The 22,686-nt window shown below is 42.4% G+C and overlaps 1 protein-coding gene across 2 annotated transcripts in view; it reads left to right on the top strand.

Annotated features, from left to right (window-relative positions):
• lepr (leptin receptor) overlaps nt 1-22,686 on the top strand; it is a 105,026-nt gene that overhangs the window by 29,751 nt on the left and 52,589 nt on the right. For both annotated transcript variants that reach the window (XM_067990382.1, XM_067990381.1), the window contains exons 4-7: nt 7,200-7,323; nt 8,054-8,235; nt 15,535-15,680; nt 20,023-20,164. In XM_067990382.1, coding sequence (XP_067846483.1) covers nt 7,200-7,323; nt 8,054-8,235; nt 15,535-15,680; nt 20,023-20,164 — 594 coding nt within the window. The remainder of the gene's footprint in view (nt 1-7,199; nt 7,324-8,053; nt 8,236-15,534; nt 15,681-20,022; nt 20,165-22,686) is intronic.

The following is a 22,686-nucleotide window of genomic DNA, read 5'->3' as shown; positions in this document are numbered from 1 at the left end:
AACCAGTTTCTGGGCCTGGAAGTGCTATAGTTTAGGTAAGTTTAATGATTTTCTTGTAAATGTTGTAATTTATTGTAGGGGAATTTTAACTCCCCACCAGAAAGCCGGTGAGATGAGCAGGGCTCCTGCATGGGTGGTGCAGTGGATGGCCCAGTCAATTTTAACAGCCGGGCCTCATTAACCTTCTGCCAGCCTGTTACCCACCTGAAACGGGCGTCCAGTGGTAGCTCACTGGCTTGTAGCTGAGAAGATCAGGTGACCTGGGCTAGCAATCAGGCAGTTTGCTGCGGGGGTAGGTTTGGGAAGGTTTCATGGGATGGAAAATGGGGGCGGGGGGGATGGCGCTTGGTGAGGCAGCAGCTCAAACCTTCCTTGTGGGGTTTGGTGGAACGTTCCTGCTCCTCCTGGCCCTACAAAAATACGTTTTACACTTACCTGACTGGGTCTCTGCTGGGTATCTGGCAGGTTACAGAGCATCCCCTCTCAGTTGGCAGTTAAAATTGCTTTAGAGTCCTAATGACATCATAGGACCCCAGTTTTACTTTATCCGTGAGGTTCCTGCTTGAGTCAGGCAGGTGCCTCAACTACCCAAGAAAATAGTGGTGTTACAAAGGATGGGGGTGGGATATGAGCGGTAAATGGATTTTGACTCCTGCTCTGCCCAATTTCCATTGGGTGGAGGGAGTTAAAATCGGCCCTTATGTCTTTATATTGTTACAAACCTTATTTCCAGCACTAGGTGCTCAGCTTAGTGGAGAACCCAAGATGGTGACTGAGCAGATTTTCAAAAAAATATTTTGAGCGATTTGGTTGGTTGTCCTTCTTTCTTTTATTGATAGCTGTTGCTGAATGTCCATTTTTGATTAATCTTTTTTGAGCATTAGGTTTGCTACTTGATGATTGATATGCCCGTTATAGAAATGACACAATTTGAATTTCCATTGATTTCAATGCCTTTGGTACCTCCAGTGTGACGATGAGAGAATCTTTGCACATTGGGGGTGTGGCATGCTCTGCTTTCTTGGTTGCCTAATCTACCACATCTATCAAAGCGTTGTTGCTTTTTGGCCATTGTTGCGGCATATCTCTTATTTTCAGCAGATTAATGCAACACTGTGATCTAATGCTGATATTTAACTGTTCAGATGGTTTGTAATGTTCTAGATTTGATCTGTTTGATCTGAGCCCAGATGAAGTCTGAATTGGTAGATTGGCAGACAGGATGCTAGCGTCACGTAGCAACTCCTTAAAACTATTCTAATTGTCTTTGTCATACAGCCAAACCTTGAGCTTTACTATATTTTTGGGTTCTCAAGCACCATTTTCATGTTCAGTGGTCTGACTGTAAGTGGATAACGCCCCTTGTGATCTGAACTCTGTATCTTTTCACAGTGTATCCCCGAGAGTAACTGGACTAAGGGATTAACAATATTGCACATATTCAATAGGAATAACAGAAATAATTAAATATATTTATGAAATCGGTTATAGAGTTATAAAAGGCAGAGGATTAGACTAAACCATAGTACAAGACAATTAAGATTTTTTCACTAGCCCTTTTCCAGTAGAATAAAATCTTTAGTGCTGCCATCGCGAACGATAAGGGTCCATGCAACCTGTGCCCCTTGATAATAGAATGTTGCCTTGAGCGCTATTCATCAGGTGTGGATTTCACACAAGATACATTGGCCAAATATTTACAGGGCTCTCACGCCTGAATAGCTTTTGGAATCCAGCAAGAACGAAAGGATCACATCCAGGGGTTAGATTTATACCCAATCTCCTTTATATAGAATTCCAAATTCTTAATAAGGATGTCTGTAAACACAAGTATATAATTCAAGATGCAGTGTTCTGATTGTTTCATGTGAACTTCACCTAGTTAGTCAATGATTTACTTCAAAATATTACTTGGTTGCTTTCAATCATTATTGACATGAAACCATGACAAAAACAAATACACAATGACCATGTTCATATGAGGAATTCCTGATATTGAATGGCAGTTGCACCCCACTAATTTGTATATCCCGTTAACACCAGAAAATCTAACACCTGCCATTTACATTTAGCACATTAACCAATTTACTAAGGTAATTTCCCTGAGAACAAAAGCAATTAAACTTCCTTTAAAGGGATGGCCAAGCCAGTAAATAAAACCCTTTTAAAGACTGTTTGGCAGAATACTGCGAGTACTTTAATAAATGAGTGTTAGGAATCTTCCAACACCAGGTTATAGTCCAACTGTTTTATTACAAAATCACAAGCTTTCGGAGGCTTTCTCCTTCGTCAGATGAGCGAGTATGGATTCCATGGAAGGTTACCGCATTTATATTCAGAGGGTATTGTTCTCTGAATATAAATGCGGTAACCTTCCATGGAATCCACACTCGCTCACCTGACGAAGGAGAAAGCCTCCGAAAGCTTGTGATTTTCAAATAAAACAGTTGGACTATAACTTGGTGTTGTAAGATTCCTTACATTTGTTAACCCCAGTCCATCACCGGCATCTCCACATCATTAATAAATGAGCACAGATTTCAAGATTTGTTACAAGTTTTTACCTTTCAAAATGCCAATGAAAGACCACTTGGATGCTAAATGGTGGTCATTTCTGCCAATTGGTGCTTTGTTAAGTGTGTTTCATTGATCAAGAATCTGTCAGTGGTTGATCTAAGCAGCTATTAGTTGAAGTGCAAACCAACTCAGTGAGACCATCAGTGACTGTGAAGGAGTGCTGAATGGCCATGATGGTTTATTTTATTTGCTGCCTTGATCATCCACATGATGGTCATTGAGATTGCTGACAAGCATTAGGGGTAAATCAAATTCAGATGGTGATGTCCAACAGGTAGAAAAAAAATAGAATCATTTGTAGTTTGGGGATGGTTATTGTTGCTGAAAAGATCTTTTTGAGGAATATATCTATACAAAGATCATTGAAAGTACTGGATTCCATGTTTCCCAGTGTGAGATTACAGCCCATGTTTGAAGACTAAGGAAACTTCTTCATTTTCACTGCTGCCTTCCTGAAGAGATTATAATCAGGGATAGTTACACATTTTAGGATAGAAACAAGAGACAAGGTAATGTTACTGTCACATTTTTGAATTTTACACTAAGTACTTTTCTTGGCTTCAATATCACCAACCACTTTCACTTTGCATTGAGTTTCTGAATCCAGGTCATTCATGCAAATTAGAAACAGTAGTGGCTATTGGCCTGAGGTAACTCACTCAGTCAGTACTCTTCCCCCTCCCCCAATATAACTCTTCTAATGTGTACTTATTGTTTCCCACCCTTCAGCCAGTTTTATACCCATTCCTGGGGTTTACTCTGAATTCCCACGATTTTGAGTTTACTTATTAGCCTTCTGTGTGGAACTTGATCAAAAGCCTTGTGGAAGTTGATGTACATCATACCATAGGGATTCCCACAATGCATTTGGGATGTCACCTTCTGAAAGAAGTGGAGGAGATTGGTCAGGCAGGATTATCCCCTTCTGAATCCACGCTGTCTGCTGTTAATTAGGTTATTGTTGTACAGATGATCCTCAAGTTTATTCCTGATAATTGATTCTATTATTTTACATGGAATGGAAGTAAGACTAATGGGTTTGTGGTTGCCTGTGTCTGTTTTGTCCTCCTTTTGAATATGGACATGATGTTAACCTGTTTCCAATCCTACATTACAACGGTGACTACACTTCAAAAGTACTTCATTGGCTGTAAAACGCTTTGGGACAACCTGAGGTCATGAAAGCTGCTATATAAATGCAACTGTTTCTTTCTTTTTACCCCACACTGATTGTCAGTGCCTCGCAAGTCTCTTCCTTAGACACTCTCAGCACTCTGGGATAAATACCATGGGGGTTATATTGAATAAGGCCTGAAATCGGGGCATTCGTCCTGCCTGAACACTTACCTAAACGCAGTGTTCCACATCAGCATTGCCATGAGGATTCAGTGACATTCACACGTTCCACCAGCAGGGGGAGTCCAAATCTCTTAACGGCAGGCTGTTACTTAAAATCTCTTAAAGGTAGCCGATACCTGTTATTTGCTAAAAATAACAGTCTGCTGTCTGAACGGAGGTCAGACATCGCACATGTAAAACACAGATGCAGGTCCCATCCCTATGTTTACAAACTGTTGAGTTATTTTAAATCATTGAATAAAGGTTGCGCACCACTAAATCCCACATTCTCCAATCTGCGTGCCACACCTCACCAATCTGCCGGTCCGAGTTGGTACCAGGCCAAGGCATGAGAGTGCGTGCACCAAGGTTCTCTGCTGATGCACTAGAGGCCTTGGTGCAAGAAGTGGACAGAAGGAGGGCCAACCTACATCCCTGGGGAAGAGGGGGGGTGTGTGCAAAAAGCCCTCCAGACATATGCTGAAAAGGCAGTGGGCAGCAGTAGGGGACACAGTCAATGCCAGCTGCATAGCATCACGAACATGGATGCAGTGCAGGAAGAAGTTCAATGCTTTGACGTGAGTGGTCAAGGTGAGTGTGGTCAACTGTCAAGTGGCATCTCCTACAAACTGCACCACTAGCCGCATCCACTGCTCCACACACTACACCCCCCATCACCCACATACCAACAAACTCTATCCATCAGTACACAACTCTTTCAATCAGATGCTTCCTCTCACCCTTACACATTACCACTGCTGCAAATGGCCCACCCACAACTCACGGGTCATACACACTGGCAGCTATTCAATCATGACAGGCACATCATCCAGATACATGTAGAAGCATTTCCAAACTTCACTCCTGTTCGTCCTGGTTCTAAATGTTAGGCTATGTCCCCTTGTCCTCGTATTCAAGCATAGGAGACCTCCAAAAACAGTTACAAATGTATCAGCAGCCAGAAGCAATAATCCATTAACTAACCTGTAAATCCTGCATGGTCCCTTTAATTAGTGCTGGTGGCGGGTCCTCCAGGCACTCTAAGACATGTTTAGATGGTCGCGGTTAAGACGGTGAGTCGAGTGGAGCTTTAAGTGCCAAAATGGTGTTTATCACTTTAAATCAACATTGCACACTGATCAAAAGCATATTCTCCCCACTTTACATGATGCCGGCATTTGTTATTTGTGCACGTGCTAAACCCTTTACCAAGATGGCACTCGACGCACGTTGCGACGTAGATAGATGCAAGGCGCTATCTTGGATCTCCGGGAGGCCGCATAGTGCTGAAACAACGGGCGCTACACGGCCCAATTTAGCACCCCATCTATCCCTGGAGATTTATTTGTTTTGAACCCATTTTGCCTGTCTAGGACTTCCAACTCATTTAAAATGAAGAGTTGTAGCCTGAAACATGAACTTGTCTGTTCTCCCCACAGATGCTAACTGATTTGCTGCGTGATTTCAGTATTTTCTGTTTTTGTTTAAGATTTCCAGCTTTTGCGGTTTTTCCTTTTTTATTTGCTTGGTAACCATTGACTCTGTATTGCTCTCTGGTTTGAGAAAGCAGACCTCTGTGCATGTGTTCGTTAAATTTTATTGTTAATGGGGCCAATTAAATTGTCTGCTGTTTGCAAACATTTGAAAAATCTCTCCAGTTACATCTACATCGAGCAGAAAGCTAAATCAGCATTACTGTGCTCCTCAAGATGATTTCACACCCTTGGCTATGATGACTTCCCACATAAGTAATACTACAGATTTTGCCTCAATGCAAAGCCAAAACTGTTTTATAAATGTGTAGTGTAACTGGTCTATATCATAAACTGAAGATAATGCTTGAATCAGTTGGAGCTGGGAGAGTTTTAAAGGCCAGCCTTACAGGCTTAAAAATACTTAGGCTATTTATTTGCTCATAAGGAGTGAGGTTAATGGATACCTCTAAATGAATTGTAAGGCTGCAATCCAATAGAGAAACTCAGATGATATCATAAACCACAAGAGAGATGAGATTACTGCCTCTAAACTCACTTACTGTCTTATGATTTATGATGTGTACTGAACAAGAAATTGTCTTTTTAAAATAAATTGTTTTTACTATTCTGGCTTGGTTTGGAAGGTTTTCTCAGTTTTGTTTTGAAATCAATGTCAAGTAATGCAGCACTCGGTTATTTAGCAGCTTTTTAATGCAGGATCTGATCACGATAGGATGATAGGATCACATAACTGGACCTGCAGTTATTCTCCGTGATTTATTTTCTCCTAATATGGGACTTGTAGTGACAGAAAGTGTTTAAAAATAGATTCTAGTTGTCTATAGCTCATTGTCGGAATATTTAAATGATGTCCATTTTGAAACATGGTATTTCTCTTTTGTGGAGACTTGAATTGAAACTGGAATTAAAAGACTGAGATTAATCAGTTTACCTAATGCTGAAAAAAACATCAATTTGAATTTTCTGCACTAGTGAGTGCATTATAAATTCTAACACAGAGGTGCAAGTGATTCTACCTTTTTGGGCTTTTTTGTTGAATCAATATTATAAATGAACTGTGTGCTAATCTCTAAATGTTCTGCTTGAGTAGAATAGGGGTTTGAATAAGCCATGAAAATGGAGTTTATCAAAATAGTTTCCATTCCAAAGCGTTGGAATGTTTGAAGTTAATTGAAATATATCATTCCTACATTTCATACATCATTCAGGTTTTAGGCAACAGCATAAAACATCAGTGGGTAGAGTGGTGCTGTTAATCTTTCTTTCAATTTTCTCCCCTCCTGAAGGTAGTGACTCATGCTGGCGCACAGTTCAATGTGCACCTAGAGACCTATGGTAACTTATTCAACTAGCCATTCTTCATGTGTGAATTTATACACTGGACGCTGGCATGATCGTGGGCAATAGAAGTGGCATGAGAGTCCAACTTGATCCTGTCTTCATCCAACATCCATATATACATGCTTTTCAGCAGGAGTTCGTACTGGAGCAATGAGGAGCAGGAACCCTGGCTGTTTTTTTTACCTTCGCCCGTCCATTTAGTTTAGGGGCACCAATGCCAATTGTAACACCCCACTGCCATCCAAGCTGAGATCAGTTAACTCAGCACACCAATGATGAAACATAGGACTTTCCTGCCCTATATGGTGCAGTTTTACATCACTGGGCATTTATCCCAATGGGCAACTGTTAAATCATCTTACAAAGTCTACAAAATTACTTTTTCTTCACGCTGGTTGGTTCTCAGGTCTCATGGGATTTTGTTTTTAATCACTTTATCCTTTCCAGGTGTAAGAATGAACATTAAGTGTTGGACAGCTGGAGATCTGACGCTGCTTGTCTGCAACTTGAAGCCAAGTCACTGGAAGATCAGCAAGTTTGTAAAGTACAGAATGAAACATCTGGATGTGCTGTAAGTAAATAGAAACTTGGTAAGCTGATTTTGATTGGGTAACCTAGTCTAGCCGATCAAGATTCTCTCAAGACCAGAAAGAAGCCGAAGGTTGCATTTGTTTACAGCAGTGTTACCCACTAAAGTTTTGTTGTGGGATTGCCTGAGGGCTATTCTCAAGACTGTTTCAACATAATATAAAATGTCCATCTTTGTCTCTTAAACATCCTTTTAACTAAAAGTCCTCACATAGCATATTTTAAAATCCCTGAGTGCCTTTTTCTATGAAGAATTTCTTCTAACAGGAAATGCTCTGGCACTTTTATAAGGTGTTACATTAACGTCATTCTGTCAACCCCACAAATGGGGCCAGGATTCCCATCGCACAGTGAGACCTGTTTAATTTAGAATCACACAAGCTACTTCTTGTGCTCATGACTCTGGAGTGGGACTTAAACCCACAACATTCTGACTCAGAGATGAGAGTGCCACCCACTGAGCCAAGGCTGACAACGTAAATATAAGAATCATCCGAAAAAAAACCTTGTAGTTTGACAAAGAGCCCATACCTGAAATGTTAACTCCTCTCTTCTCTCCACGGATGCTACCTCACCTGCTGAGTGTTTCCAACAATTTCTGTTTTTGTTTAAGACCTTGTGGTTGTTGTTCTTGAAAATTAAAGGCCATCTTTGATTTCCCCATACCATGAAGGATTAGTACCTGAGCTGTCCTTTGTTTCTGTTGTTTGCAGGTCATTTGACCAGAAGAAAGGCAACTTGTCAATATATGTTAGTAACTGCGTGCAGCATGACATAATTGAGTGCATTGTATCTTCCATTGACCTGAATCGCAGGTATTTCATATGGATTGAGCTGATTACCAATTCAGGAACCTTCCAGTTACCTTTGACGTCTGTCACACCTATCAATGTAGGTAAGTCTGGAGAGACCTCAAAAAGTGTTCTTGCAAAGCCACGCACTATAAAACCTTTTTTTGAGAAACAAGACCCATAGTGCATGATGTCACCAAGGTTGAAATGCATAGAAGACAAAAAGAGGTAAATCAAGAAACAGTGATTAAATGAGCCCGAGCTTGGGCTTCTAAAAGCCTGTAGATTGTAGGAAGAAGGGAATAGTAAATGATTTAAAGGGAGATATCTAGATGCTTGATTCTGGCTGTTCCTCATCTCTTGTTGCTCAGTTTTAACTTTATAACTTCTTGTCAGGCAGGGTGGGAGCAAGCATTGAGTGAAAAGTAGTGTATGGGTCTCTCCTTGTGGAACATTTAGGACAATCCAGTAGAACATCTTTTCCCTTTAAATCTGTCATTTAAAATCAATAGAGTAGCATCACCCCCTCCCCATCAGGTTCTATAAACCTATGCTGTCTTTGAAAAATATTTAAAGCCAAACAGCCTATACTTCAGCACATGTATGTGGCACTTCTGGTTAACCAATATAGTATATGTTACAAATTAGTAGGATACAGGTAGATCTCCTGTGGGTTAGAGGGCAGGGAATAATTGGATCAGGTAAGATTTTTAATAAGGTAAGTATATATAAAATCAGTGCCTATTTTTTAAAGACATAAAATCTGTCCATATTTTTATGTAATACTTTTAGAATATTATTTACCATTAAATAGCAAAAGTTATTGCAATTTGCAAAGCAGAGAAGTTGAATTGGCTGGAGCCTATGAATTTCTCTGCAGTATAGGCTGAGGAGCTGGGAGAATCAATACTGAACTGCAGCAGCACTACCGTTACCATTAGGGTCCAACGACAGTGTGATCAGTTTACATTATAAATGGGGACAAACGGATTTATGATGGAAGAAATTAACATTAAAGTGTGACAAAAAGGTCACAACAGGAAGTAAGGTTTTGTTGACAGGAAGTGTGTGCAAAATTAATATTTTCAATATACTTTCAATGGATTTCCCATGACATTGCTCATGGTGAGTCAGAGGATACACTGTATTTATTTTTAAAAATACACATTTTCCACTGTTGGGGAAAGCCTTTCAACAAATTCATTGCAGCCACATTGCCATAAAGCTTTTGAAATTTGTCCTCTGAATTTTCTTCAAATAATTTTGAAAAACAACTGAGCAAAAACTGCTAGAAACTAAAGAAAAATATTCTCTCAGTACAGCTGACTCGTACTGATGCTTCCTGGAAAATTCGGGACATATGTTAAGGGGAAGCTAGGTAAATACATGAGGGAGAAAGGAATAGAAGGATATGTTGATAGGTTGAGATGAAGTAGGGAGGGAGGAGGCTCGGGTGGAGAATAAACACTGGCACAGACCAGTTGGGTGGAATGGCCTGTTTCTGTGCTTTGTTTTGGCCATTTAGAAATTTTCAGTTAATGAGGACAAAAGTAGAGGATGAAAAAAGTTTTCATATGAAAAATTTTCAGACAGCATTTTGAGCAATTTGTTGGGAATATCCAAATTGTTCAATTGTGGGTTGATGAATTTACGGAGGTGATTTCCATTATAAATGTGGACGTAGGAATTGGTAATGGAAATAAGTTGACACAAAAGTGTGACTAAAAATGTGGCCCCTACCTCAGCACATCTGCCACTGAAATCCTTGTCTATGCTTTTGTCATCTCCAGATTCGACTGTTCCAATACCAATGCTCTCCTGGCTGGCCTCCAATTGTCCCTCCTCTGTAAACTTAAGTTCATCTGAAACTTTGCTGACTATTTCCTTTCCTGCACTACGTCCCACTCACCCACCACCCCTGTCCTCACTGATCTACATTGGTTCCGGTCCCCTATTGCCTAAAATTTAAAAACTCATTCTCATATTTAAATCCCTTCATGGCCTTGCCCCTCCCTATCCCTGTAGCCTTCTTTCTCTGTACAACCCCTCCCCTCAAACTCTACAAATCCAATCCGGCCAATTACTGCCCCATCAGTCTACTCTCAATCATCAGCAAAGTGATGGAAGGTGTCGTCAACAGTGCTATCAAGCGGCACTTACTCACCAATAACCTGCTCACCGATGCTCAGTTTGGGTTCTGCCAGGAGCACTCGGCTCCAGACCTCATTACAGCCTTGGTCCAAACATGGACAAAAGAGCTGAATTCCAGAGGTGAGGTGAGAGTGACTGCCCTTGACAGTAAGGCAGCATTTGACCGAGTGTGGCACCAAGGAGCCCTAGTAAAATTGAAGTCAATGGGAATCAGGGGGAAAACTTTCCAGTGGCTGGAGTCGTACCTAGCACAAAGGAAGATAGTAGTGGTTGATGGAGGCCAATCATTTCAGCCCCAGGACTTTACTGAGTGTCCTTGGCCCAACCATCTTCAGCTGCTTCATCAATGACCTTCCCTCCTTCATAAGGTCAGAAATGGGGATGTTCGCTGACGATTGCACAGTGTTCAGTTCCATTCGCAACCCTTCAGATAATGAAGCAATCCATGCCCGCATGCAGCAAGACCTGGACAACATCCAGGCTTGGGCTGATGAGTGGCAAGTAATGTTTGTGCAAGACAAGTGCCAGGCAATGACCATCTCCAACAAGAGAGAGTCTAACCACCTCCCCTTGACATTCAATGGCATTAACATCACCGAATCGCCCACCATCAACATCCTGGGGTCACCATTGACCAGAAACTTAACTGGACCAGCCACATAAAAACTGTGGCTACAAGAGCAGGTCAGAGGCTGGGTATTCTGTGGCGAGTGACTCACCTCCTGACTCCCCAAAGCCTTTCCACCATTTACAAGGCACAAGTCAGGAGTGTGATGGGATACTCTCCACTTGCCTGGATGAGCGCAGCTCCAACAACACTCAAGATGCTCGACATCGTCCAGGACAAAGCAGCCCACTTGATTGGCACCCCATCTACCACCCTAAACATTCACTCCCTTTACCACCGGTGCACAGTGGCTGCAGTGTGTACCATCTACAGGATGCACTGCAGCAACTTGCCAAGGCTTCTTCGACAGCACCTCCCAAACCCGTGACCTCTACCACCTAGAAGGACAAGAGCAGCAGGAACATGCACCTGCACATTCCCCTCCAAGTCACACACCATCCCGACTTGGAAATATATCGCTGTTCCTTCATCATCGCTGGGTCAAAATCCTGGCACTCCCTACCTAACAGCTCTGTGGGAGAACCTTCACCACACGGACTCCAGCGGTTCAAGGCGGCGGCTCACCACCACCTTGGGCAATAAATGCCGGCCTCACCAGCGACGCCCACATCCCATGAACAAATAAAAAATATTAAGAACTGGGCCAAAACTCCCATGTCAAATTGAGAACAGTATGCACATAAAAATGGAATCAGCTGGTTTCAGTCTTAAGGGAGACCCTAAGCTTAAAATAACAGTGACTACTTGGAACTTTACTTAAAATCAAAGTAGTTTATGCTGCTCGTATTATGCTGTGTGAGTCATGACTTTATATTAAATGAAAAACCAGTCAATGAATTGCAAATGTTCTGCAGTTATGGTAGGGTTGCCAACTCTGGTTGGAGGCATTCCTGGAGGTTTGATCATGTGACATTCTGACCATATGACATCTGACCATGTGATGCCAGGTCACATGACATCTGATCACATGACTTCTACAAATGTTGTTGCATTAACTTTATAAAGGTTGGGTCCCCTGTAGTTGAATATTTTTGCTTGTGGTTTTGTGCCAGCAGCTGTTGTGTGACAAGTTTCAAGAACCAGGAGGCCACCTGTGAGCAGCAGATGAGGGGCAACCGAGGGTGGTGGAGAGGGGCAACCGAGGGTGGTGGAGAGGGGCAACCGAGGGTGGGGGAGCAATTCACGGAAGGGAAACTAGAAGTGGGAGGAACTTTGATTCCACCAATAACTAATGGTAACTCACTGCAATTGCACTGATAACTAATGGTAAAGTGGTAACACTCAGATTTACCTCATAGCCAACAGTAATACAATAACTCACTAGTCGATATGTAACTGATAGTTATAGGTGTAATGCCCCGATATCCTACCTGTAACTAGTAGCAATTCCATAACCCGCTGATATTCACCCTGAAACCATAGCCAGAATCCCCCTGCACTTCACAAGGTGCAGTCAGGCTACCCAGTAAATAGCACTTTTAACTGGTCCGATCTCCCTTTCTATCTCCTTGAACTCTGGTTGGGACTCAGGTTCTGTTTGAAGGTGACAACTCTGAACTCAGAACCTCAGACAGAGCTGAACTGTACTTGGACTTCACACATCAAAACCGGGCAGCATAGATCGGCCTGAACCAAACCAACAAATTGCACAAAGGGCAGTGGGATGTGTTTGGGGCACTTCTCACAGGACACATAGTCCTAAACTCAGCTCAACACAGACATTTCTAGCCACTCCCTGAGCTTGGACTTAATAAAGGAACGTTTTCGTAGAATTATAGAAATTACAGCAGAGGAGAAGGCCATTCAGCCCTCAGTGCTGGTGTTCACTCCTGTAACCCCATTCCCACCTCCAAAGATCTTTTTATATTCCTCCTTTTCAAATTTCATTCCCTTTGAAATAAAGTTTTAGTCTCTACCTCAATAGACACGTGATGAAGTATCCCACAGTCTAATAGCCCTCAATTCAAGAATTTTCCTCCTCCCTTCCCCCTTATTTCTTCCAGTGAGAATCCTTGGTCTCCGTCCCCTAGTTACCCATTCGCCCATCAGTGGAAATAATATTTCACTGTTTATCCACAGTAAGGTCCCCAGGTTTCACTTACCCCTTACTGCTCCTCTCTCAGTGCCGCTCCCACTAACCACCTTGCTGCTGCTGCTCCTGACTCTGCTGGAAATGTTGGTCCCCACGCCCACCACAACTTTTTTCCTGCCCCCCCCCCTCGCCACTTGAGTCCCAATCTCCCGACCCTAGTCCTCTTTTCTTCCCTGACCACCAATCCCTTAATCCCCCATCCTCCGAGACCCCCCCTCCGATTTCAGAGACCTCTCCCCCCTCGATTTCAGAGATCCCCCCCCCCACCCCGATTTCGGAGACCTCCACCTGATTTCACCTGCGATTCCCGAGCCCACCAGCCCCCTCTGGATTGTGCTTTTCACGATCGTGGTTCTCTGTGGGTGACATCACTAAACCGGAGGCTTCTCCAACAGCGCTGGTGATGTCACAGAGGGGGGAAATTTAAATCGTGGCTCTCCTGGACTGGTGGAGGGAGCACTCGGGGGAGATATCCCCAATTCCGGGAAACTCCTGGTCATTCCAGGAGGGTTGGGATCCCTATATTATGGCCAAGAGTAACAATGATATACACGTGCGCTAGAAAACTGGGCAGTGCAGTACATATTATTTATGTATTTATTTCTTGAGGGTAAACTTTCTTTTCCATGTGACAAATGTCAAGTGCAACCAAGACACTTGGGTAACTTTTTCTGAGCACTCTGCCAATTGCACTCTGGATCATGCTGCTAGGAAGTTCAACGACTAGATTTAAAGCTCGACTTCCTCTCTGATTTTCCTTCTCTCCCTAGCTTCTGCTGGCAGCTCCTTATGGTGGCATAGTTGATATGGGAACTCAGTGAGGAATTGAATCTGCATCCCATAGATTAATAGGTACCCTGTTATGAATAAAAAGTGGTGCCCTATTATTCCTTTGGTCCAATAGATTTTTAAATAACTTAATTTTGTCCATTTAGTGCAAATGTTTCCTGTTAAGGATTCAATGGCCAATTATGTAACCTATATCAAATTAAAAAATGGACCTTGAGTAAAGAGGCATTAAGCAGAATTCTTTAACTACAAAAGATGATAATGCTATGTTATAAATAAGTTACAGTGTGGCATCACCTACAATAATTTATGCAAAGCATTCCCTGTGCTGCTTGATGCAGTGCTGGGCATTTCTCTGACACAGGTCTTGTCCTTTCTTTGCTTATCTACTGGCTTGTCAGTCCACAATTTGCTTGGATTTAGTTTACAAATGTATTTTTAGTTAAAAAAATAGAAAACACTGCATCAGCACTTCTTAGTCTCTTCATTTACTCAAAGAATTCTCATGGTTAAAAAAAATGTGAGAGTCTTGGGTTTGAACAGAAAATCATAGCGATAGAATACCCTGTTACAGAAACTATAGGACACTAAAGAGTGAGAGGGAGAGACATTTAGCAAATCTTGTACGGCATTTTACTCATTCTCTGGTCAGTTTTGCCTCAGATCTAAACATTTCCGAGTAATTTCTTTCAAGAGGTTCATTTTTCCTTACTATAATGAGATGAATCTACGTTGAAGGGCTTGACATATTATGTTATGTCAAGTAGGAGAAGACCTGCATGTCAATTCAGCGTTTTATGTGACATCTATTAGCATGTTGTACCACCACAAATTGACAATTCTCAGCCATGTTCTCCAAAACAAGCATAACGTTCTCTACTTGTATCTGCCAAAAAATTAAGAGTAACTGCAGGAAAGGAGACCGATTTGACAGAAAACTGAAGTAAATGAGAGAAAGACAAAGAGATCAAAAGAAACAACTGGGAAGAGACAAAGTAAAGTTAAAATATTGAAAAATACAGCAGTTATTTTAAAATTATAGAGGAGTGATCATCTATTCTTCTTTGCAAAGAACTTCTTCAAGTATTTAAGAGGGGAAATTCTTAAATATTTTTTCTGCTTGTTGGGAAAATTCGTTAGTTTTTATTCACTTGTCCAGCATCTCCTGGAGACCTGGCAAAATAGTTGTGAAAGCCAGAAGGGTGACACTCAACTGAGATTAGTGGTGGACTCGGCAGTGGGTAGCTCCAATGTGATAGCACAGATCTGCATTCCATCTTGGTCCTGAAAGCTAATCCAGATGTGTCAGCAATTTGAAAAGACATTGATGTGAGAGCTTTCCTGCTGGGCCAGTTAATAAATGCACCGGTCAGTGTTGAACTGAGTCTTACAGATGGAAAGTTCCAAGAGCAACCTCCAGTCTCTATGGAGTTAACTATCTTAGCTGAGTGGCAGTAGGATCTACAATTGCCCTGGGCTAGGGATGGGAGGTCCATTAGAGGCTTACTGGGAAGAGAAACAGCAGCATTTCCAATAGAGATAAAAAGAAAGCCAGGGATGCTTGAAATCTGAGATAACAGCAGAAAGTGCTGTAAATGTAGAGCAAACTGAACAGCACCTGAAAGAATGTGTTAGCTGGGGCCCTTTATTGAAAATAAAATTATGGTTTTGAGGTTTGCTCCATGCATTGACTGTCATAGTAAGGTCAATTTCATTGTAAAATGCTTTGTTTGTGTGTTGCAGTTAAGACAAATCCCCCACTAAATCTTCAAACTGAAATGACAGCCGAAGGATTTCTCAAAATAAGTTGGTCAAGTCCAAATCCTGAACCGTATCTACTCCAGTTTGAAGTAAAATACTCTACAGGCATCCCAGAAAGAGTCCAGAAGGTACTTCTGTTTTTTATTAAATGATATTTGTTCCCTGTTTTAAATTATTCCTTTATCATCTTTTCCCCACCCCACCACCCAATGCTACACACCATTCTTGACTAAATGGACTGGTAAGCAACCTACTCTTAAGCCCCTATGTACCCAGCCCTCTTTACACCTCTGTGAAATGCTGTAGGACATTTTTACCATTAATAACGCTGTATAAATGCAAATTGTTGTTCGTTACTACAAAGTGCACAAGTGTGCATCAGGTTGGCTTGCCTTCTGTTTTTCCCTTACTTGCTACAGGAAATATGCTTAACAACCTGCTTTACATGAATGAAACCATGCATTCAATTATTCTGTAGCATGGCAAACTCATACACTAACACATTCAAATACGTAAGAAATCATAGAAGAAGAGAAGGTCATTCAGCTCATCAAACTCATTCCTTCTGTAGATCATATAGAATCATAGACTTCCCATACCATTTCACCCTCTGAGGAAAGGTTTTCCCCTGATCTCCAAAGGTGAATCGATCAAAGCTCCATTATACTTAACAACAACAACAACTTGCATTTATATAGCGCCTTTAATATAGTAAAGCGTTCCAAGGCACCTCACAGGAGCATTATCAAACAAAATTTGACAATGAGCCACATAAGGAGATATTAGGACTGGTTGATCAAAGGGGTAGGTTTTAAGGAGCTTCTTAAAGGAGGAGAGAGAGATAGAGAGGTGGTGAGGTTAAGGGAGGGAATTCCAGAGCTTAGGGCCTAGGCAGCTGAAGGTACGGCCGCCAATGGTGGAGTGATTAAAATCGGGGATGCACAAGAGGCAAGAATTGGAGGAGTGCAGAGATCTCGGAGGGTTGTAGGACTGGAGGAGGTTACAGAGATAGGGAGGGGCGAGGCCATGGAGGGATTTGACAACAAGGATGAGAATTTTAAAATCGAGGCGTTCCCGGACCGGGAGCCAATGAAGGTCAGTGTGCACAATGGTAATGGGAGAACTGGAGTTGGTGCGAGTTAGGATATGGGCAGCAGAGTTCTGGATGAGCTCAAGTTTATGGAGGGTGGAAGATGGGAGGCCAGCCAGAAGAGCATTGGAATAGTCAAGTCTAAAGGTAACAAAGATATGGATGAGGGTTTCAGCAGCAGATGAGCTGAGGCAGGGGCGGAGATGGATGATGTTCCGGAGGTGGAAGTAGGCGGTCTTGGTGATGGAGCGGATATGTGGTCGGAAGCTCATCTGAGGATCAAATAGGACGCCAAGGTTGCGAACGGTCTGGTTCAGCCTCAGACAGTGGCCAGGGAGAGGGATTAGCTAATTTTACAACTTATGTTATTCTGCCAGGACCAGTTGCATTCTTTGTAATGACAGTCAAATCCCAATAGCTCAAAAACCTTCATGTACCACACAGCATTTGACCCATCTGTATTTGTACTTATTCTTGTAGCCCTCAATCATATTTCTAATAAGATATGCATTCAATTTTATTTTAAAGGTGTTAATTGAGACAGGGTTAACTGCTTTATCTGCAGGCTGTTCCACATATCAATGACTCCATGGCAAAAAAAATCTTCTAATTATGAATTATTTCATTAGCCTCCTCTCTCACATGTACATCTCATGCTGTCTACTATGAACATTAATAAAAATCATAATATCGCACCGCGTGGGTGGAATGTTTAACCATCACAAGGCTGAATTCAGTATTAAATTCAAAGCCACTCCAAGAAGAGGAACTTACATTTATATTTCACAACCTCAAAAAGTCCCAAAGCTCTTCATAGCTAATGAAATACTTTTGAAGTGTAGTCACTGCTGTAATGTAGGGAAACATATCAGAAGTTTAAAAAAAGTAATGATTGAAAACCATTAAGCATATGGAGTGAGCTGAGCTAAAGCACAAGCTGTACATGTAGACAGGTAAATCCATGCAGTGCACTGATCTCTGCCCACACGCAAGGGGCTACAGAAGAGTGTTGCAGGCTTCAGTATGGTTTGTCAATGATTCATCTTTTTATTTGCTACATGTAGGCTTTTGGACTTGGAAGGATTTTTAATTGCTTTATAGAGAAACCTAGGTGAGACACCACAATGAATTAAAAGAGTAGAAGAAAAGACAAGATTAATTAAGAACCTTGAGCTTGAAATGCCTTTAGATGACAGGAGAAAGTCTACTGAAGGAGGCAGGTAGTTCGACAGTTTTGCAATCCTGGGAAATAATGAATTAAAGCAGGAGATGGTCCAATGTGATCAACTCTGTGATGAAATTGTAAACATGTCCTTTATAAATAGCTTTACGATTTTATTACACAATGCAGAAACCATCTTCTCTCATAGGGAGGGTCAGAGAAGAGGAAGAGTATGCAGGATGGTGCTTTTGGAGCTTAGGAGGAGAAAAAAGACAAAAGTTCAAAGAATCAAGCCAAGGACTATTCAGTTCTCAGAATGCCACACAACACCAATATCAAACGAAGTACTTGCAGTAGGTCTATCTTTCCTACAGGGAACACATTGCGGGTAATTTTCAACTTACCACTGGAACGTAAAACTGGTGTTGCTGGTCAGGTACCTGTTATAGAAACTGCTCAAAATTACCTTTCCGTTGAAATCCCTTCAGTGGTGAAAATAACCTCCACCATCACCATCAAGGCAATCCCCCAGTGGCCCAACTGCAGTTATCACAGAAATGCAAGGATCAGGCAGCTTTTAGATTAAAACTGGGATCTATTCCTTTGTAAAGCTAGCTCTGCTGTTAAGGGATTACCCACTGACCAATAATAGCATTGCACTTACTGTGAGTCACATTTGTTTGTCATTTTTCTCCCTCAACCCTCAATTTTCTCCCCTTCTCCTCTGGCATGCAGATCCATTGGTGCTGTCAGCCCTCCCGTACCTCACCCAAGTGACCATTCTTTAAGTGTAATCCTCAACAGTGACTATTGGTAGCAATTTGATTATGGAGTTGAGCTCGGGCCTGTCCTCACCCACCATCCACACATGCACTTTCCAGCACAGGTCACTGGATATTGATCCGGATCAGGAACTCTGAGTGATGTTTTTCCCCATCCATAAACCAGAGGTGCTGAATCCAATTAAAGCATACCCTACCACAGGCCCAGTTGGGATCAGTTAACTTTGCACAAACTGGCGATTAAACCTGGTATCTTCCTGATCTATATAGCTGAGTACCACACTGGACGATGTAATTACCCACTAGGAGACGGGGGAAGCAGTTTTCAATTTTTAAATGTATTTTAAAATTTTGTTTCTAATCAATGTGATTTCAATAGTGACTACATTTTTAAAAATTCTAGGCCTGCAATTAAATTTGGATCTTAAGAGGCTTGTTTTAGCTTTATCATTGAGTTTACTGCAATGAATGGTTAGAGATAGGAAATCTAAGTCTACAGCATGGTTTGGACACTCTGCCAAAAACTTTAGATAGTCTTTTTTCTGCCCAATGCTTTGGCAAAATGTTGGTTCATCTTAGGAACTTGTTTGCTGTTTTCTCCCGCATTTGTATTAAGCCCCAGATCCTGTAAGTAGGTTGTAGATCTTGGGTTTACACAAGATGCTTACCAAGAAGCGCTAGAGAACTTACTGGAACAAGAATTTTTCTGGAGGGGAGTGAAAAGGGATAAGATTATAATGAACACATTTTAGAGCACATCACACATCCTATTACAATTTATTTTTCAATGGCTTCATAATGGCTTTGGTAAATGGACGTTGTCCCCTATGATGTGGAGATGCCGGTGATGGACTGGGGTTGACAATTGTAAACAATTTTACAACACCAAGTTATAGTCCAACAATTTTATTTGAAATTCACAAGCTTTCGGAGGCTTCCTCCTTCCTCAGGTGAACATTCACCTGAGGAAGGAGGAAGCCTCCGAAAGCTTGTGAATTTCAAATAAAATTGTTGGACTATAACGTGGTGTTGTAAAATTGTTTACAGTTGTCCCCTATGATCAGGAAGCTGTAACCTTTCAGTATCAGCCTTTAGCAGAAGTACCCACTTAGTTTTGGCCTACTTTCTGTAATCTTTTTACTGGATTAAATGTAGTCTCACGCTACACTACCAATTTGCTTTAAGGGCGACGTGCATCTGGTTGAGGAATCCTTTTGTATCACAATGTTTTTGCTAGTGACGTGCACACTAATTTTATCATTTTGTATTATATTGCCTAAATGTGGGTTGGATACATGGTAAAATGCTCAATGACAGCATTGTGTTGACAAACACATATATACAAATAATCATGGTTTCTAAAATACTTTTTATTCAAATAAAATGTAATTTAATAGCATTTATGATTTTAAACCATTGTTTATCCCATGTGATAGATTAAGGATATCTGGGGAAACTCTTTGACCCTTCGTGATTTGCAGAGTGACCTTATTTACCTAGTTGTCGTTCGCTGCAAACGTCGCAATGGACCAGGGTTTTGGAGTGATTGGAGCAATTCTATTCATGTGGATATACAGGGTAAGTAATGAACAGCTGCAGCAAATAAGCAGTAGGCACCACAATCTTAGCAGCACATAGAATTTATTTCTTTTTAATTTTTAATTTCTTATGAAACTGTAGAAAGGCCAGACAGGGTTTAAAGAAGACTTTGGTGTTTAGATTTTCTTTTATAGTAGAAATTCATTAATACCTCACTTGCCTGACATCTTGTATTTTTCTAAAGATGAATCTCCATCTTTTTGAGGGAGTTCCTAAGATTCATTCCTAGTTTGTACTGTGATAGTAACATTATAAACAAATATGGGAAGAAGATTTATGATTTCACTAGAAATACTGACCAGAAGGAAATCTGCCTGGATGTCTACAATCACATTGCACATAAGGGACCAGAAGAAATTATCCCCACTGATCACGAAGTAGTGATCTTTGCCTCACATTGCAAGTGTGCAACTATCAGATGAGGGCAGAAACAGATTTGAATGTGATTCCCCCATTGTTGAATAGCCATCTAACACCCATTGCTAAGTTCCACATAAAGAATGGCCATTGGTTTAAGGTACTGGAGGGTTGTTGCTGCCCATGGGACTGGACTTCAACATGAGTAAGCACTTTCAGAACACTTTCATCAATGACCTTCCCTCCATCATAAGGTCAGAAATGGGGATGTTCGCTGATGATTGCACGGTGTTCAGTTCCATTCGCAACCCCTCAAATAATGAAGCAGTCCGAGCCCGCATGCAGCAAGACCTGGACAACATCCAGGCTTGGGCTTATAAGTGGCAAGTAACATTCGCGCCAGACAAGTGCCAGGCAATGACCATCTCCAACAAGAGAGAGTCTAACCACCTCCCCTTGACATTCAACGGCATTACCATCACCAAATCCCCCACAATCAACATCCTGGGGGTCACCATTGACCAGATACTTAACTGGACCAGCCATATAAGTACTGTGGCTACAAGAGCAGGTCAGAGGCTGGGTATTCTGTGGCAAGTGACTCACCTCCTGACTCCCCAAAGCCTTTCCACCATCTACAAGGCACAAGTCAGGAGTGTGATGGAATACTCCCCACTTGCCTAGATGAGTGCAGCTCCAACAACACTCAAGAAGCTCAACACCATCTAGGACAAAGCAGTCCGCTTGATTGGCACCCCATCCACCACCCTAAACACTCACTCCCTTCACCACTGTCGCACAGTGGCTGCAGCGTGTACCATCCATAGGATGCACTGCAGCAACTCACCAAGGCTTCTTCGACAGCACCTCCCAAACCCATGACCTCTACCATCTAGAAGGACAAGAGCAGCAGGCACATGGGAACAACACCACCTGCAGGTTCCCCTCCAAATCACACACCATCCCGACTTGGAAATATATCGCCGTTCCTTCATCGTCGCTGGGTCAAAATCCTGGAACTCCCTTCCTAACAGCACTGTGGGAGAACCGTCACCACACGGACTGCAGCGGTTCAAGAAGGTGACTCACCACCACCTTCTCAAGGGCAATTAGGGATGGGCAATAAATGCTGGCCTCGCCAGCGACGCCCACATCGCATGAACGAATAAAAAAAAACATGAAAGGGAAAAGACTACAGAAGGATCTAAAGATTTTTTTCCCTTTTCCCTTTTTTGGGGACTCCCTATGGCACACATCAACCTTGACTGACAGGATATGGAGGTAATTAGCTTTCAAGCCTCTTTTGCTGCTTTGAACCAGACACCAGGGACTGAGATAGCAGCCATTGGAATGACTCAACTTTTCACTTTCCTCTCTCAAGAGAGAAGCTTAACTTCTGCTTTATGTCTCCCCACAGTGGCAGTACTGAGAACTGAAATTTAGTATGTAGAGGATCACACGATCAAATCTATGTCCTCCCCTTTCATGATATAATGGGCGTCATTTTAGCACCCGCTATCGGGTGCGTTCCTGGCGGGGGGGGCTCCGAAAATCGGAGAATCCCAGCGCGGTACCGGAGCCCGCCCCGAACCCGCGTGCTTCCGGGTTCCCCACTGACGCGCCGGCGTGCGCGCGCAGCCCCCGCTGGTGGGAATCCCGCAGGCAATTAAAGCCAGCGGGGTTCCACTTGAAGGTATTTATTTAGGTATTTCAGGTCATTAACTGACCTGATTAAAGGATTATGTGGGATTTTAGAGCAAACTGGGACTGTTTCCCACACTGGGGGAAACACTCCCAGGTCAAATGTACGTGTTGCAGCTTTCAGCCTGTGGCAGCTGCAAAGGTCCATTTGACAGGTGGGGTGGGGGGGAGACCCTCACCCATTGCAGGAGGCCACTCTGTCACTTGGGACAAAGTTTGGCCTCCACCACCCTCCTCCTGACAGTCAAAGTCACCAACCTACACACTTACCCCGGGGTCCAGAGACATGTACCTACCTTGTGGACCCCCTCAGATGTACATCTTGTGGATGGGGGCCGCCGTAGCTGCAGTCATGACCTCCTCGGAGGGCGAACAGCATCACCAGCCTCGCCGTCCACCTCTGACACGTGGAGCTCCACAACAGACTGCTGTGACACATCCAC

This window comes from Heptranchias perlo, chromosome 9, assembly GCF_035084215.1.
Source record: "Heptranchias perlo isolate sHepPer1 chromosome 9, sHepPer1.hap1, whole genome shotgun sequence".
Classification (NCBI taxonomy): Eukaryota; Metazoa; Chordata; class Chondrichthyes; order Hexanchiformes; family Hexanchidae; genus Heptranchias; species Heptranchias perlo.
This window is presented reverse-complemented; position numbering and strand designations above follow the sequence as displayed.